The 18,756-nt window shown below is 40.4% G+C and overlaps 1 protein-coding gene across 10 annotated transcripts in view; it reads right to left on the bottom strand.

Moving 5' to 3' along the window:
• Nucleotides 1-18,756, bottom strand: part of SSH2 (slingshot protein phosphatase 2) — a 313,558-nt gene that overhangs the window by 129,236 nt on the left and 165,566 nt on the right. For 2 of the 10 annotated variants that reach the window (XM_032163108.2, XM_032163113.2), the window contains exon 1: nt 9,668-9,978. The exons of 7 other annotated variants lie outside the window; for them this stretch is intronic. In XM_032163108.2, coding sequence (XP_032018999.1) covers nt 9,668-9,795 — 128 coding nt within the window. In that variant the 5' untranslated portion in view covers nt 9,796-9,978. Of the gene's footprint in view, nt 1-9,667; nt 9,979-18,756 lie in introns of those variants that run through there. One more of the 10 variants, XM_032163110.2, reaches the window with a different exon arrangement.

Here is an 18,756-nt window from a genome sequence, read left to right as displayed (position 1 = left end):
GGTGGTGCATACCTGTAATCGCAGCTACTCGGGAGGCTGAGGCAAGAGAATCATTTGAACCCAGGAGGTGGAGGTTGCAGTGAGCTGAGATCGCGCCATTGCAATGCAGCCTGGGCAACAAGAGCGTAACTCTGTCTCAAAAAAAAAAAAAAGAAAGAGAGTACACTCTACAATACTGATAAAATGTTCAATACAGTAAATACTTATCAGCAACATAGTCACTTATCAAGTATTATGTACTGTACATAACTGTTATGCGCTATATTTTTATACAACAATGTAGGTTTGTTTGCACCAGCATCACCACAAACACATGAGTAATACATTATGCTATGACATGACAGCTACAGTCACTAGGTGATTTTTCATCTCCATTATTATTCTTATGGGACCACTGCTGTATATGTGGTCTGTCATCAACCAAAATGTTGTTATTTGGTGCATAACTGCACTCAGAGAGATAAAACTCATTTACAGATAATATAATCATCCACGAAGAAAAGTCAAGAAAATCAAGTAAAAACATATACTAGATATTAGAACCAAGTAAGAGTTTTAGCAAGGTGGTCTGATATAAAAGCAAATATCAAAAGTGATAGTTTTATGACCCATCTGCTGTAACTAATTAGAAAACGTCACGGGAAAGTGGAGCTTATTCACAAGAGCAACAAAAACCTTATAAAATGCCCATGAATATACCTAATAAGAAATGTGTGATTACCATATAAGGAAAACTGTACAATTTAAATGAAGAACATTTAAAAAACAGTGAATAATAGATCCACACATCACATTCTTCATTGGGCAGGCTCATTTTGTAAAACTGTTAATTTTCTCCAAAATTAATTCAGTAAAATTTCAACCAAAATCCTAATACAATTTTTAAAAGTGAAAATTGATAAGCTGATTCTAAGATTTATCTGGAAAGTAAAATAAAAATAGTTAGGACACTGAAAAATACCAACAAGGAGGTAAAGCACTGGCATACATTTGTCCACTAAATCTGTAATAAGTAAAATGAGTACTGGCGTATGAACAGAAAAACATGAACAGAACTTAAGAGTACAGAAGTATACTCCAAGCATCTGTAAGAATTTAACATATATGTAGCATTTCAAATTAGTAAAGTAAGAATGTATTAAATAATGGTATTAGAATAACTATCCAATTGAAAAAAAAACTGTTAAGCTAGATTCTTCCCTCACACTATACATAAAAATAAATTCCAGATGTTTTAAAGAGTTAAATATTTAAAAATGTAAACATGCTAGAAAAAATATAAAATAATACTTTGATAATCCTGAGGATGAATGGCAAGAGGTTTTTAAAAAGCAAGATGCAAAATCTTGAAATCATAAGATAAAATACAACAGATTTGACTACATAAAAATGTAAAACTTTTATATGGGATGCAAAGTTAAAAGGCAAGCAATAGGCTAGGAGAAAGTATTTTTGCTACATACTCAGAATATATAGAGAACATAAAAAAGAAAAATGCCAAATATCAATAGAAAAATGGTTGAAAGCACACTCAAATCACAGGAAAAAAAACCCAAAAAGATCAGTAACACATAAAAAGATGCTAAACTTCCACAGTAATAAGGGGAATTGTAAATAGAGAGGTATTTAAGAGCAGGCACTCTGGAGTCAGACTGCCTCTGTATGCATCCTGGCTGGATAATCTCAGACAAGTTAACCTCTCTGTGCCTCTTTTCTGTAATTGAGGATAATATCTAACTCATAAAGTTGTTAAGAAGAGAGAATAAAATATATATTCACTGCTCAAAACAGTGTCCCTTAGATAGTAAATGCTCAGTAAAAAATTATCTTGCCTTTTAAAAATTTTTTGAGACAGAGTCTTGCTCAGTCACCCGGGCTGGAGTGCAACAGCATGATCTTGGCTCACTGCAACCTCCGCCTCCTAGGTTCAAGCGATTCTCCCTCCTCAGCCTCCCGAGTAGGTGGGATTACAGGCACTCACCATCATGCCTGGCTAATTTTTGTATTTTTGTAGAGATGGGGTTTCACCATGTTGTCCAGGCTGGTCTCGAACTCCTGACCTCAGGTGATCCCCCTCCACCTCAGCCTCCCAAAGTGCTGGGATTATAGGCGTGAGCCACCGCGCCCAGCTTATCTGCTATTAATGTTATTAATATTATTGGGGGTGGTGAAGATATAGGGAAAGATATGCTTACACACTGCCGGTTAAGAGCAAATTGGTAGCCGTGTGCAGTGGCTCACGCCTGTCATCCCAGCACTTTGGGAGGCCGAGGCAGGTGGATCACGAGGTCAGGGGTTCGAGACCAGCCTGACCAACATGGTGAAACCCCGTCTGTACTAAAAATACAAAAATTAGCTGGGCGTGGTGGCGGGCGCCTGTAATCCCAGCTACTCAGGAGGCTGAGGCAGGAGAATTGCTTGAACCTGGGAGGTGGAGGTTGCAGTGAGTTGAGATCGCACCACTGTACTCCAGCCTGGGTGACAGAGCGAGACTCCGTCTCAAAAAAAAAAAAAAAAAAGAACAAATTGGTAAAGTCTTGTTAGAAAGCAATTTGGCTATATGTATCAAATTTTTAACATATATACAACATTAGGTCCAGAAATTCCACTGCTAGAAATTTATCTAAAGAAATGTTTAAATATGTATACAAAGATGTGTGTATCAGGATTGTGAGTGCAGCACTATAGGAGCTCTGGATTCAGAGACAAAAAATGCTTGTTCTAGTTTCAGTTCTACCATCAAGCCATGTAGCCTTGTGCAAATCACTTCAGCATTTTGATTCTCTAGTTTGTTATGCTATAAAATGTGGACGATGACTTGCCCAATCTGCCTCAGAGGAATATTTTAATTAAGGTAGGGTCCTTAGGCCATCATCATCAGCATCATCTAGGAACTTGTTAGAAATGCAAATTCTCCAGCCACATCCTAGACTTACAGAATCAGAAACTCTGGGGACTGTGGGTAGCAATTTGTGTTTTAACAAGCCCTCCAGGTGATTCTGATGCAAGCTTAAGTTTGGAGATGAGTTCATGTGAAACCCCTTGTACAACTACAAAGTGGAACTGAAAGAGCATTAGTACTATTACTAATACAAAAAATAAGACTTTCTACCTTTTGATTTCATGAAAAGGTACATTTTGGATGAACATCCAATATGCTCCTCTACTGCTGACGCTGAGCCTTAGAAAGCACTGATGTGCTTTTAGGAAGTCAAGTTCATATATGAACCAAGTAAATAAATAAAAATATTTTAGGTCAAGTATAAAAAGCTTAAGATAACCTCATTAGCAAATCAAGCAATGTTTCAGTGTCTTAGTTTCAACACAAGACTTTTTTGATCAGAGGTTTTCATAATGGGAATATTTTATTTTATTTTATTTTTATTTATTTTTGAGACAGCGTTTTGCTCTGTTGCCCAGGCTGGAGTGAAGTGGTACCATCTCGGCTCACTGCAACCTCTGCCTCTCTGGCTCACACCATCCTCCCACCTCAGCCTCCCAAGTAGCTGTGACTACAGGCACGCACCACCATGCCCAGCTAATTCTTTGGAAAGACGGGGTCTCCCTGTGTTGCTCAGGCTGGTCTTAAACTCCTGGGCTCAAGGGATCCACCTGCTTCGGCCTCCCAAATAACTGAGATTATAGGCGTGAGCCACTGCACCCAGCTGGGAATATTTTAAATGGTAGTTTTTGCCAGCATTTTATCTAACAATTTTTATTCTTCCCTGAGCTTTTTAGGACACAAAAATGGCCGCTTGTTTAGTATATAATGATATCACTAACACCTTGCCTCCTTGCTTAGTGACTACTTCCCAGGGACTGGATAATAGCTCTCTAAAAAATAATACAGGCTTCCATATTTTTCAGAAGTTCAGCTTTTTGTTTTACTAAAATGCATGTACAGACCATTAAAAGGTATGAACTTTTCATGATCATTCTCATCAGTCTAATCCAAGACTCTTGAAGTTTGACCAAATGATTCTGAGTTGCTCATATATATTTTTTTCTAGTAGAATTAACACTTAACAGTACAATAGTAACTATAGTTTATTTCTGGAATGATTTTGATCATTTATTAATGTTCTTCATTGACAGGTAAAAAATAATACCATATTTGGTGAGTTTTATACAGTGGCAAGGGTAGACCTTAATCTAATAATGATGACATAATTACCAATAAAATACACTAATACCCCAGCTATTCCATAATTTCACCTATTATATATATAACATAGTTGAAAGTAATAAGAGCCTACGAAATTACCAAAATAGATGCCCAAAAGCCACACTCCAAAAGTCATAAAGTTTCCTTCCTAGGAGAGTCCATAGGATCTCACTTTGGTCTATTCACTTTTCTTTTTTTTTTTTTGAGATGGAGTCTTGCTCTTTTACCCAGGCTGGGGTGCAGTGGCGCCATCTTGGCTCACTGCAAGCTCCGCCTCCTGGGTTCACGCCATTCTCCTGCCTCAGTCTCCTGAGTGGCTGGGACTACAGGTACCCGCCACCGCACCCGGCTAACTTTTTGTATTTTTAGTAGAGATGGGGTTTCGCCGTGTTAGCCAGGATGGTCTCGGTCTCCTGACCTTGTGATCCATCCGCCTCGGCCTCCCAAAGTGCTGGGATTACAGGCGTGAGCCACCGTGCCAGCTAAATTTTATTTTCAAAGAGATAGAGGCTGGGTGCGGTGGCTCACGCCTGTAATCCCAGCACTTTGGGAGGCCGAGGCAGGTGGATCACCTGAGGTCAGGAGTTGGAGACCAGCCTGACCAACATGGAGAAACCCCGTCTCTACTAAAAAAAAAAAAGAAACACGCAGTCAATTAGCCAGGCGTGGTGGTGACAGGAGAATCGTTTGAACCCAGGGGGCGGAGACTGTGGTGAGCCGAGATCATGCCAGCCTGGGCAACAAGAGCAAGACTCTGCCTAAAAAAAAAAAAAGAGACAGAGAGAGAGTCTCCCTCTATTGCCCAAGCTGGAGTGCAATGGCACGATCATAGCTCACTGTAACCTCGGATTCCTAGGCTCAAGCAACCCTCAGTCTCTTGAGTAGTTAGTACTACAGGCATGAACCACTACACCTGCCTGCCTGCTTGCCTATCTGTCTGTCTATCCATCCTCCTACTCACCCACCCATCCATCTATCCTCTCTCTTACCTATCTATTTATTAGAGACAGGGTCCTGCTACACTGCCTGGGCTGGTCTCAAACTCCTGTCCTCCCAAAGTGCTGGGATTACAGGTGTGAGCCACTGCCCTTGGCTCCAATTTACTCTTTAACACAATTCTCACGGGATTTGTTTTTTGGTGTTTTTTTTTTTTTTTTTTTGAGATACAGTCTCACCCTGTTGCCCAGGTTGGAGTGCAGTGGTGAGATCTTCGCTCACTGCAACCTCTGCCTCCCGGGTTCAAGCAATTCTCCTACCTCAGACTCCGGAGTAGCTGGGACTACAGGTGCGTGACACCATGCCTGGCTAATTTTTTTGTATTTTTAGTAGAGATGGGGTTTCACCATGCTGGCCAGGCTGGTCTCGAACTCCTGACCTCGTGATTCACCCGCCTCAGCCTCTCAAAGTGCTGGGATTACAGGCGTGAGCCACCCTGCCTGGCTTGTTTCTTGGTTTCTAAACCCACAGCAAACCTGAGGGCAGCAAATGAGAAAGGGCAAAAAGCTCTTTTGAGAGGGTTCTCAGCAGTGATGAGAGAACCACTGGGCTAAGTGTACTCATGTATCAAGGTACCCCCTCCCCCAAATACAAAATCTTTTGAGTCGGTCTTCACTTAGGACCCTAAATCTGAATTGTTGAGCTGCTCCCACTAGTTATTGCTATGTACATATCTGTACCACAGGGAAATGATCACAGCAGTTGAGGTTTACAGAATCAGGTCTTAGAAATAACACTTCCCTTTAGGAAAGAGCTTCTTTGTTGAGATCACAGATCACTTTGAGAATCTGATTTTAAAATATATTTATTTACTCAACATTTTCATATAATCTCAAGGAGTTTGACTTTTTGAAGCCAATCCATAGACCTCTAGGTGACCATGGACCTCAAATTAAGAACTTCATTAGGTGCTAACAGTGGGTATATTTAAGTTCATAAAGTTTAGTAGTTTACTCAGAATGATTCCTAATAATTTTTTTAATGATGATAAGCTGTGCAACACTATAAATGCTAAATAAACATGACCTCTAAAGTAATACTAATAAATACAGTTTAGAAGAAGTGAATATTATAGCAAGTCTCTTTAAAGAAAAAAGAAGTGGCTGGGCACGGTAGCTCACTCCTGCAATCCCAGCACTTTGGGAGGCCAAGGCAGGAGGATCTCTTGAGCCTGGGAGTATGAGATCAGCCTGGGCAACAAAGTGAGATGCTGTCTCTACAAAAAAAAAAAAAAAAAAAACCAGGTGGGGTAGCATGTGCCTGTGGTCTCAGCTACACAGGAAGTTGAAGCAAGAGGACTGCTTGAGCCCAGGAGATGGAGACTGCAAGTGAGACGTGTTCAAGCCACTTCACTCCAGCCTGGGTGACAGAGCAAGGGCCTGTCTCAAAACAAAACAGAACAAGAAACAAAGAAAAAAGAAGTGGGAAAATAGAGACAAAAATAAAAGACAAATATTCCAAATATTCTTCAAAAGTTTGTCTTAGTAGCAAAACTCAGTATAGCAAATATATTTTTCAGGAAGCTGAAGATTTCAGCAGTCAAAGATAATTCCTCAGACTGCCAAGTCTCAAAAGTGACCTTGCAACTACTAAGACAAAATATCATTTTTATAGTGGTTAAGGGCAGTGGCCTAGGAAATAGATCTGGATTCTAAGGACAATTTTGTCACTTACTACCTAAATGGCCTTGAGTAACTACTTACCTTCTCTAAGCCTCAGTTTCACTATCTGTAAACAGAACAAATTAGTTCATAAGGTTGCTATGATGATTAAATGAGACAGATGTACATTAAACTCAGCACAGTGAAAGTGGTCAATAAACGGCAGCTATTAGTTATTAATTTCAATTAACTTTTTGTGTAGAGATTTACAGTTCACAAAGTGTTACCAAATATATGATTTCTTATGATCTTATGGGGTAAAACCACTGTATCCCCATTTGACAGTGGAAGAAACTGATGTCAAATTATTTACCCAAAGACACTAATTAGTAGGAAAAAAAATTTGGACTTGATTGACCAGAAAACATGATTCACAAATCCTTTCCCCTCAAAAAGCTTAGAATCCCTGCCTTTTAAAAAATTATTTTATTATTATTATTTAAAGAGGCAGGGTCTTGCTCTGCCACCCAGGCTGGCATGCAGTGGCACACTCATGGCTCACTGCAGCCTTGAACTCCTGGGCTAAAGTAATCCTCCCACCTCAGCCTCCTGAGTAGCTGGGACTATAGGTGTGTACCACCACACTCTGCTAATTTTAAAAATTTTTCACAGAGACAGAGTCTCAGTATGTTACCCAGGATGGTCTTGAACTCCTGGCCTCAAGTGATCCTCCTGCCTCCCAAAGTGCTGGGATTACAGGTATAAGCCATTGTGCCTGGCGTTTTTAATTCTTTATTTTTTTGAGACAGGGTCTTGCTCTGTCACCCAGGCTGGAGTGTGGTGGAATGACCACGGCTTACTGTAGCCTCAACCTCCAAGCTCAAGCTATCTTTCCACCTCAGCCTCCTGTGTAGCTGAGACTATAGGCATGCGCCACCACACCTGGCTAATTTTTTCTATTTTTCTTAAGACATAGTCTCACTATGTTGCCCAGGTTGGTCTCCAATCCCTGGGCTCAAGCGATCCTCCCACCTCAGCCTCCCAAAGTGCTGGGACTATAGGTGTGAGCAACCACACCAGGCCCTTTTAAATTCTTTTTATTGTGCTTATTAGGTTGGTGGAAAAGTAACTGCAGTTTTTGCTATTACTTTTACTGGCCATGAATATACATAGCATAAAATTTACCATTTTAACCATTTTAAGTGTACAGTTCTAGGGTATTAAATACTTTCACACTGTTGTGCAACTACCACCATCCATCCCCAGAATTTTTTCATCTTCCTCAAATGAAACTTTGTACTCTTCAAATACAAATTTCCCACCCCTTCTCCCTCAACCCCTAGCAACTACCATTCTACTTTACTTCTCTCTGAATTTGACTTCTATAGATAGGTACCTCATATAAATGAAATCATATAGTATTTATACTTTTGTGACTGGCTTATTTCACTTAGAATAATATCTTCAAGGTCATTCACACTGTAGCATATGTCAGACTCCTTCCTTAAGGCTAAATAATATTCTACTATATGTACATACCACATTTTGTTAATCCATTCATCCATCCACGGACACTGGGGTTGCTTCCACTGCCATTTTTAAAGTACTGTTAACACTATTATTTTCATACTGGTTATCAGTGTCAGATTATTCACCCATTAACTTCTTCACTCCATGACCGTTCCCGTTTTTAGATGGAAAATGCAAGTCAGTCAGTTTATTTAATTGTGGAGCTTTTACAGTACAGGGCAGTAAAACAACTTTTGTGATTTTTTTCTTTTTTTTAGAAGCTCCACCATGAATCAACACACAGGGGAGAAAAAAAAGAAACTCAAACGAGTTTAATTCGATTTGGTAGGATAGGAGGGCAAACCATCTATGAAAATAATAAATCGGTTGTAAGATTATCTAGAAATCACCTTACGTGCTATTCTCTAGATCTTTAATAAGGGATAATGTAAAGTTTCTGTTGTTGGACATTAAAAAGTTGACCTGGGAGGGAGACAGTAGCTTTGCTTAAGTGCAAAGAGTCTAGCAAAATCTCAGCAGGTGACTCCTCTGAAGCCACTTGGAATGAGTGTCAATACACTAACACAGACCAAACTGCTGCTATCTAAGTAACCTTACGCCACTGCATTGATTTAAGGATGGAACCTGAATAGGAAAAGTTCCTCTACTTGATAACTGTGAAGTCAGATTAACCACAAGCTTCAGCACACACACTTCTCAGAAACAGCTAAACCACAGTGGAATGACAACTCTCTAGAGACTTCAGAAACAGCGACGATTTAAAGACGCACTCGCACTTTGGTGAATGAAGGGGTGCGTGCAGGCTTGGGCTGTGAGCACGTACCAGTAGTACAGGAGGAGATAAAATAGAAACTACCGAAATCTAGCCTTCTGGAATCACTCCATACTACAACCAGCAGGAGCGAAGAATGGCCTTTCTTTTTGTAAATGGCTAGCAACAGAAACTTATTTAAAACAAACAAAACCCATAATCATGGAAAGCTGCTCACCAGCAGGACTCACAGGGACTCCCGCTTCCGATTCTGTCGACCACCCTTCAGCCCAGTCTTCCAAGTGCCAAACAGCTCAGCTGTTACTCGGTCACCACAACTTCTGAGGGACAACCCGCACTTTCAAAGTCCCTCAAAGTTAAACGGAAATTCTCCCAAAGGATTCTTCCGTCCACCCCCACCCCGGGACACTTTCCGCCTCCATGAATCCCCCCACCGTTCTATCCCAGCATCCTTCCCGCCAGACGCCCGGAGACCTCCAGGCACGCAGGATGCGCGCTCGCCCTCGCTTGCTTGTTTGCTCCCCAGGATGCTGGGGAAAGCGGCTGCTGAAAGAGCAAACTTTCTGAGCGTTCGCGGAGGCGGAGGGCGCGCGGCGGACTCACAGCTGGTTGATGGCGTTCTGCGAGATGACCGCGTTGGCGGAGAAGTAAGGAATCATGTCGGGGCCACCGAGGCTGCAGGTGCAAGCGAGGGGCGCCTTCCTCTTGCGGGCCAACGTGCTCAGGGTCATGGGGCCGGCTCAAAGTGCACAACTCCGCATCCTGGCCTCTGCTCTACTCCGGCACGAGGCGCAGGCGGTGCGTGCACCCGGCGGCGGAGGCGGGCCCGCCGGGTCGCGCGGAGGCAGCCGCCGAAGCCCCGGGGCTCGGCAGTAGAGTCCGGACTGACGGGCGCCGCCAGCAGTCCGCCCCCACCCGCGTCCGGGGCGGGACAGGCGGGTCCTGAGAGCGGAGAGGGTAGGCCCGGCCGGCGCCCCGCCCCAGATCTCGGGACGCCCGCGCGGATCCCGCAGCGCGCGTCACAGCCTTTAGGGCATCCGGCGGCCCCAAGACACCGCTGCCTCGGTAAGGGAGTGAAGCTAGTCAGGGGTGGACGAGAAAGGCTTGCATTTCTCTAAAGGAGGATGTTTCAACAGAAAAGTCCTGCCTCTTAAAGATTGGCTCTATACATTGTACCTCAAACCCGTTTTTGAAAGATCTTAAAAAATGTAAAGGCCATAAATTAACAAGTGCAACAAATATTTATCAAAGACTTCCTATGTGATTTGGAAATTCAGAGACTACACTCACATACGTGTGTGTGTGTGTGTCTGTGTGTGTGTGTGTGTATATATTTTTTTTTTGAGATGGAGTTTCTGCTATTGTCGCCCAGGCTGGAATGCAATGGTGCGATCTTGGCTCACTGCAACCTCTGCCTCCCAGGTTCAAGCAATTCTCCAGCCTCAGCCTCCCGAGTAGCTGGCATTACAGGTTTGCGCCACCACGCCTGGCTAATTTTTGTATTTTTCGTAGAGATGGGGTTTCAATGTATTGGCCAGGCTAGTCTCAAACTCCTGACCTCCGGTGATCCGCCCATCTCGGCCTCCCAAAGTGCTGGGATTACAGGCGTGAGCCAGGGCTCCCGGCCAGATTTTTTTTTTTAAACAGTTGAAGTTATGGTCAAACAAACAAAAAACAATTTAGATTGCCGATAACATCTACTAATCTTTGTAAGTAAATCTATAGAGGGCTTTCTTAGCCATCCTCCAATCCAAAGATTCACAGCCGTAGCTGCACATAGGAATTACTTGTGGTAGGTTTAAAAATCTCAATGCCCAGGCTGCACCTTAATAAAATTGGAATCTCTGGAAGGTGGGATTTAGACGTATTTTTCAAAGCTCCCCGGGTGATTCCAAAGTGCAGCCATCGTTGAGACGGCAGAGTAGAGATCATATCTTCACTTTACAGATACGGTAACATTTAAGGTCTAAGCAGATGACCTCGTTTATAAATAATGTCACTCAGGAACCCAGGTTTTATGACATTTGATCTAGGGCTTTTACCTTCAAACTGTATTCCCTGACGCCTTTACAGTTTTAAGCCCTTACCATGTTCCTTCCAATTCACCGAGCAGTGCCTTTCACCTGACCAGGGACCAGCTCTTTGTAAAATATGACTGCGCTCTCTCTCTCTCCTGCATGCTGTGCTCACAACAGGGGCTGGCACGGTGCAGGCATTCAATAGAAGTTAGCTTCCTTTTATTTTACCTTTCCAGTCTCATTACGCTACAGCAAATATTTTCAGGTATCAGCATTTTCAGCATTTTTGAATACTAGACTAAAATATATATCACTTTCGAAGCTGCCTTAAGAATTCTGGAGTCAGAAATTAATAATTTCTAAAAACTTCACTAACCAATTAGAAAACAGATTAAAATTAGGAAGAAGTCACTTTAAGACTCAACATGCTATAATCAAGATAAGAATAAGCCTTTGTTTTATATAAATATTCATGCTCTTTTCCCATTGGAAAGTTTGGCAATTTTCAAGATACTAGTAATGAAATAATCAATCCAAATTATAAGATCTATGCCTAAAACCAGAATTACTCGTTAGTTGATTCTTCTATAAAACTTAAGGCTGTTGCCAAAGCACCTTGAGGGACTTGAAATACTGCAAACTCATGCTGTAAAGAATTATCTAAGTTTCTGAGATATCTGGTAATAGGAAAGCACCAGGTGGCAAGTGAAGAGTTAACGGAAGGTCTGGATCTTGGAGTTCATCATCTTCATCCATCTCTAGGAAGGAAAATGTTTGAAAGATTTATTCAGGCTGTGTCAGCAGGCACCCAAATGGTAGTGTGAAAAAAAATCTGCTGATACACCCCAAAATAAATTGCTTAAAATATCTGGCAAACTTGCCAGTTTGAAACTTCTTCCAGACTGTAATTTATTACAGCCTCCTGCTGTGATAAAAAAAAAAAAAAAAAAAAAGCAGCAGGCGCGTTAGAACAGCACTGTTAAGGTGAGTCCAGTTCCTTTCATGACACAGCAGAGAGAGGATTTCATTGAAGTCAACACTAAATGAGGCCATTTAGGACAGATAATGGCATGGTATTCATCTGTATCTGTCTGAAAAAGCAGGAAATGTATATTATTCAATTCATACTTAATATCTCTTGCATTTAAAAATGCCAGAGATAAAGATTTCATAAATATGTATCTTGTCTTTTATAAATAGGTTCCTATAGCGACACCCCAGAAGTGCACAGTCCTTTCCTTTCTCCTCAGAAGACCTCTGTCAGTGTCTGTTCAGCTAAGGAGGCTATGTTAACATCCCTATCCAGGCTTTTTTTCAAAAGCTCCTCAAAGTTGAATTCTCACTTTGAACTGTAATATAGGAAATTGAGACAGTGCTAGAACATGTCTCCTGCTTTTTTTTTTTCCCTGAGACAGAGTTTCACTCTTGTTGCCCACGCTGGAGTTCAATGGCGCGATCTCAGCTCACTGCAACCTCCACCTTGCGGGTTCAAGTGATTCTCGTGCCGCAGGTTCAAGTGATTCTCATGCCTCGGCTTCCTGAGTAGCTGGGATTACAGTTGTGCGCCACCATGCCTGGCTAATTTTTTGTATTTTTAGTAGAAACAGGGTTTCACCATGTTGGCCAGGCTGGTCTCGAACTCCTAACCTCAGGCAATCTGCCCGCCTTGGCCTCCCAAAGTGCTGGGATTACAGGCGTGAGCCACTGCACCCGGCCTGTCTCTTGCTTTTTTAAGAAAAATATTAAATCATCTTTGCAAACTGGGATACCTTTAAGAAAATAGTTCTTTCTGCTACTGTCTGTTTTTAAAAGTTGAGCAAATTCCTTTTCTTTGCACAGTGTGCAGAGTGTCAAAATGCCAATCAATTTAGTTTCAGCTCAGTTTAATTCTTTACTCTCCACTGTCGGGAAACAAGGCTCTAGGGAGCAAGCTCTCTGTACCCATGCATCTAGGAATTCAAAAATGATTTCAAATTAGATTGAGCAGCATGAAATAAACTAAGTTAGTTTTCTACTCTACATGAAGTCAGAAGGGGCTTTCTGTAAAAAAACAAATTTTGCACAAAGGCCCTGAAGAAAAACTGCTGCCTTTCTTTACATTCTTGCTTGAGTTGGAAGATTTGAAATTAGCTTTGTCATGTCATTTGCTGACCATTTCAAGATTCAAAATGTGAATATTCTAAAATGTTGGCTCTTGACAACATTAGCTATGACCAAATTAAGTTTTTGTAGGATGACACATTAATAGTATTAAAAATGCTTAAGTAGAAATTGCTTGAGGTACTTCCATTACTGTGTATCTATGTATCCCTTATGGTATAATCACTGTAGAACAGTGAAAACTGGAGACTTACATGCTGACCTAACTGTATTCCAGGACAGACCTGAAGGTGTGCTGAAATGTGAATGAAGGATGTAGTAGATATGTTTTTGCTGCTGTGACAAAAGTTCTTGGTTTTTTTTTTTGAGACGGAGTCTGGCTCTGTCGCCCAGGCTGGAGTGCAGTGGCGCGATCTCAGCTCACTGCAACCTCCACCTCCCGGGTTCACACCATTCTCCCACCTCAGCCTCTCGAGCAGCTGGGGACTACTGGCGCCCACCACCACGCCTGGCTAATTTTTTATATTTTTTAGTAGAGACGGGGCTTCACCGTGTTAGCCAGGATGGTCTCGATCTCCTGACCTCGTGATCCGCCCGCCTCAGCCTCCCAAAGTGCTGGGATTATAGGCGTGAGCCACTGCGCCCGGCCTGACAAAATTTCAACATGAGTAAATCACTTGAACTGATGCCAAAAGCAATGTGCTACAAGCCGGGGGACCTAGTCTGTAGTTCTAACATGGTCACTTAGAATAAACTAAGACTGGCCAAGTCCCTTCATCTATAAAATGGGATAGCAAAACCCTAAGGAAATGTCCCTAGATCTGTTCTTACGAGAGTTGGGAAATTTTGAGAAAGGAATCTCATCCTTCTGGAGAATCCTGAGAAAATGTATTTAATCCAGTTAAGATAAACAGTCACCTAATGCAAAGCAGTAGAGCCCAGTAGTTAAAAACTCTGGCCTTGGAATTAATAGGCCAGGTTTGGATCATACTGCAACCATTGGCTATGAATTTCAGTTACTTAGTCTTTGGCTCAGTACTTGGCACTTAATTTAGGAAGTTATCGTGAGGATTAATTAATTTATATAAAGTACTTAAAAGAGTGCCTGGCACAAAAATTTACTCTTTCGCTTTAATGTCTGGCAGCTTGAAGGTAAGACTCACCATGCACCTTAGTTTATTCACTGAGAAAATGAAAATGTTTAGATTAGAGATTATCCTCTATGCTCTTTTCCACAAATCTGAAAAATAGCTAAAGTGGACAACATTAGAAAGTGGCAATGATGCTGATATCAGAAGTTCCAGATTCTAGCTGCTTTGTCTATGGGCAAACCTTAATCTATCCTAGCCCTATTTTCTTTAATCTTAAACTGAGGTAATGTTTACCTCATGGGCTGATTAAGATACAGGGACAAAAGGCTGGGCATGGTGGCTTATGCCTGTAATGTCAGCATTTTGGGAGGCCGAGGTGGGTGGATCACTTGAGGTCAGGAGTTAAAGACCAGCCTGGCCAACATGGTGAAACTCCTTCTCTATTAAAAATATAAAAATTAGCCAGGCGTGCTGGTGGGCGCCTGTAATCTCAGCTACTCGGGAGGCTGAGGCAGGAGAATCGCTTAAACCTGGGAGGCGGATGTTGCAGTGAGCCAAGATCGCACTGCTGCACTCCAGCCTGGGTGACAGAGTGAGACTCTGTCTCCACAAAAAAAAAAAAAAAAAAAAAAGATACAGGGACAAAAGTACTTTGTGAACAACACCAAATTCAAATTTATTATTATTATTATCATCATCATCCATAAATTGGTCAGTCAGCTTTCAATAATAGAAAGCTAATTCTATTTGTTTTCTTTCATTACCCTGAAGTTGACAAATGAATGAATGAACATTAAAATACCTGTCTGGGCACAGTGGCTCACACCTGTAATCCTAGCACTTTGGGAGGCGGAGGCAGTTAGAATTGCTTGAGCCCAGGAGTTTGAGACCAGCCTAGGTAAGATAGTGAGACCCCATCTCATTAAAAAAATAAAAATAATGCAGGAGGCTGAGGCAGGAGAATCGCTTGAACCCGGGAAGTGAAGGTTGCAGCGAGCCGAGATCGTGCCACTGCACTCTAGCCGGGGCAACAGAGTGAGACGCTGTTTCAAAAAAATAATAATAATAATAAAGAAAAATATATACAAATTTCCTCTATGTACCACCATTTCATCCAGGAAGTCTTTACTAGGATTGTTTGCCAGATAGTTTTACGTTAACTCAGTATTACCATCTGTAGTAATGTGAGATGTGCAGTGCTTAATTTTTATATTTTTAAAGCTTTCATGTAATAGCTTTAACTTACGTAATTTTAGTTTTAAAATACTTAGTCATAAGAAAAAATGATTATACCACAGGACCTATTGTATTTTTATGTTTTCTCTAAGGGCTTGATGTAGAAAAATAAACAGTAAGTTAATCCCCTGAGTATCAAAAGGAAGAAAATCAACACTTAGAATTACAGAGTAATGCAACATTCTGTCTCCTGTTAATCTGTAAAACACTAGGACAAACTGTCAAGATAATATCTGAATTTTCACCAAGAGGTATCTTACTACACTTAGTCAATGGCATTCTTTATATAATACAATAAACCAAACTCTGTAAACAAAGGCATTTAAAAGCAATCATGTTTTGCAATCACCATGTGGCTAATTTTTTAAAAAAGAATATCTGACCATAGTTTTAAACACTGGATTAAGCAATGTCACTGAACCTTTATAGTCTTTTCCATGGAACTTTTCCTCCATAAGAGCAATGGAAAACACTGAAAAGATCTGCCTATCAACTCTAGGAGAGGTGATCTCTAAGGCATTCATCCCCTCATGGTCTTAAGCACCATATGCTCCTGTAGGAAGAGATGCTGAAATGCTGCTTTCTTCAGGTTACAAAAGCCCCAAACTCTATTGTTTAGTAAAAATAATAGGTATTTACAGATCACTTTTCACATCAAACACACTTTACAAAACATTTAACCATTTAGTCCCCACTTTATCTGTTTAAACGTTTTCTTTTTTCTTTTTATTTTTTTCAGACCTCTCAGGGATGAAACATTTTATTTTTTAAACTAGTTTTTTAAAAAATAACATTAACGCATGCTGAATGCTTAAATCTTTATAGAATTCAGAAAGGTAAAATGAAAGTCACCATTCTCATTCTCATCATCTGACTCCCAGAGATGATTGTTATTAATGTTTCCAGAAATTTTGCTTGTATATGCAAACAGCAATATATTGTAGCTGCTCTTTAAGAAGCACACATGCACACACACACACACACACACACACACACACACACACACAGAATTATACATATTATTCTGCTTGCATTTCCCCCTGCTTATCACTATACCTTAGACATTCTTCCATGTTATTGTAAATCTCCCTCATTCTTTTAAAGGAGTATAAGGCATTTTATTATACAATCATATATAATCTATTTAAATAGTCCTTTACTTATGGGCATTTAAGTTGTTTCCAGTCTTTACTGTTATATACAATATCACTATGAACATGTGTTTGTATAATTTTTGTTCATGTCATGACAAGGATATTGAAAAAAATATTTGTGCATACATGTGAATATACTTGTTGGATCAATATCTAGAGGTGGAATTGGCAGTTTGAAATATTTTAAACATCTTAGGACTTGGTAGATATTATCAAACTGCCTTCCTAAAGAGTTTAGTTTTTTATTTTCCTGTGCATTATTAGTGTCTCCTGCTACTCCATGATCTATTAAATTAACTCAGCGCCCAAGATGCTCTTCTATACCCCGTCTTTTACACATTACATTAAAAGCTAAAAATATATATATTAGAAAAGTAAAATATGCTTATGGAAATAAACTAGAAAATTGATAGAGAAAAATATTATGAGGAAGTATATTATGGATTATTTTTTCCAAAGAACTACTTAAACAAGATAAATGTAAATTTTTTTTTTTTTTTTTTTTTTTGAGACAGGGTCTCGCTCTGTCATCCAGACTGGAGTGCAGTGGCGCAATCACAGCTCACTGCACTCTTAACTGCCTAGCCTCAAGCAGTTCTTCTGGCTCAACTTCCAAGTAGCTGGGACTGCGGGCATGTGACACCACGCCTGTTGAGACGAGGTCTTGCCATGTTGCCCAGGCTGGTTTCAAACTTCTAGGCTCAAGCGATATCCTCCTGCCTTGGCCTCCCAAAGTGTGGAGACTACAGGTATGAATCATCATGCCTGGCTGGTAAATGTAATTCTTAAGCTACTTTGAAGATAATATAATTTTAAATTCAGAAAATTTTAAAATTATTTACTTCTATTTTAGGAATATATTGGAGCTTTTCTATAAATTCAGAAGATATTTTAAGATCTGTTCAATGATAATGCTGTAGAACTTATTAACATTATAGGTGAATGAACCTAATGTGGCCTAATACCATCAGTGTCCTAGAATGTAGTAAGACAGAGATAGAAAAATGGGAAGTGATTTTGGCAGTAACAAAGAATGGAGGCTAAAAGAGCCAAGAAGGTTTTGAAAATAAAATAACTGAAATTTTTGAGCTGACATTCAGTGTGTGTCAGGTGCTCTATTAAGAGTTTACATGGCCAGGTGTGGTGGCTCACACCTGTAATCCTAGCACTTTGGGAGGCAGAGGCAGGAGGATCCCTTGACCCCAGGAATTGGAGACCAGCCTGGGCAACATAGGGAGACCCTATCTCTGCAAAAAATAAAAAATAATAAAAAAATAGAGTTTACATGCACTATCTCACGTAATTCTTATAAACAATCCTATGATTCTATTATTATCTCTGTGAGGCTCAGAGAGGTTAAATAATTTGCCTAAGCTTATACAGCAGTATTTCAAATCCAGCCAGTTATTCTGGCTCCAGAACCTTCTTTCTTAAACAGTATTCTCCATGATGATGGAGGTTCATTACAGATTTAAACTGAAAAGGTCTATTGCCAACAGGGAGAAAGAACTCTTGGGGACCTTAAATACCTACCTGACTGCACCTGGTATTTTCTTCTCTACTTGATCCTACTTATGCCTAGCAGGTTCTGACAATAATAGGGACATAACCTGGTACTAAATATAGCAGTAAGATGATCTTTTGGCTGCTATATACCATCCTCTTGCTACCAGATCCTTTAGAACTCTGTATTTCAAACTTGTATTCATCACATTTTCCAAAGCACTTATATCTAAAGATATTTTTGTTTTTGTAGTTTTTACACAACATCCTACATGAAGGAGGCATTTAATGTATTTGTGAATGATGATGGCATCACCATCATCTTACTTGATGTTTAAAATAAACCTACTAGCTGGGCCGGTATTATCATTCCTTGTTATAGTTAAGGAAAAAGATGAATCAGACTAACATTGAGTTGATAAGAAGCCTAGATTCTAGGTTTATCAGATATGTCCAATTCATTCTACATATTATTGACAGATTAACTAAATTCAGTTTGACTAATCTTGAATACCTGTATGCCAGGCACTATGTTACATGCTGATTATCAAAATGAATGAGTTAAATAACTTTTACCCTAATTCCCTACT

Source organism: Hylobates moloch, unplaced genomic scaffold, assembly GCF_009828535.3.
Source record: "Hylobates moloch isolate HMO894 unplaced genomic scaffold, HMol_V3 SCAFFOLD_10, whole genome shotgun sequence".
NCBI lineage: Eukaryota > Metazoa > Chordata > Mammalia > Primates > Hylobatidae > Hylobates > Hylobates moloch.
Note: the sequence above shows the minus strand (reverse complement) of the source record. Positions and strands in the feature narration are given on the sequence as shown.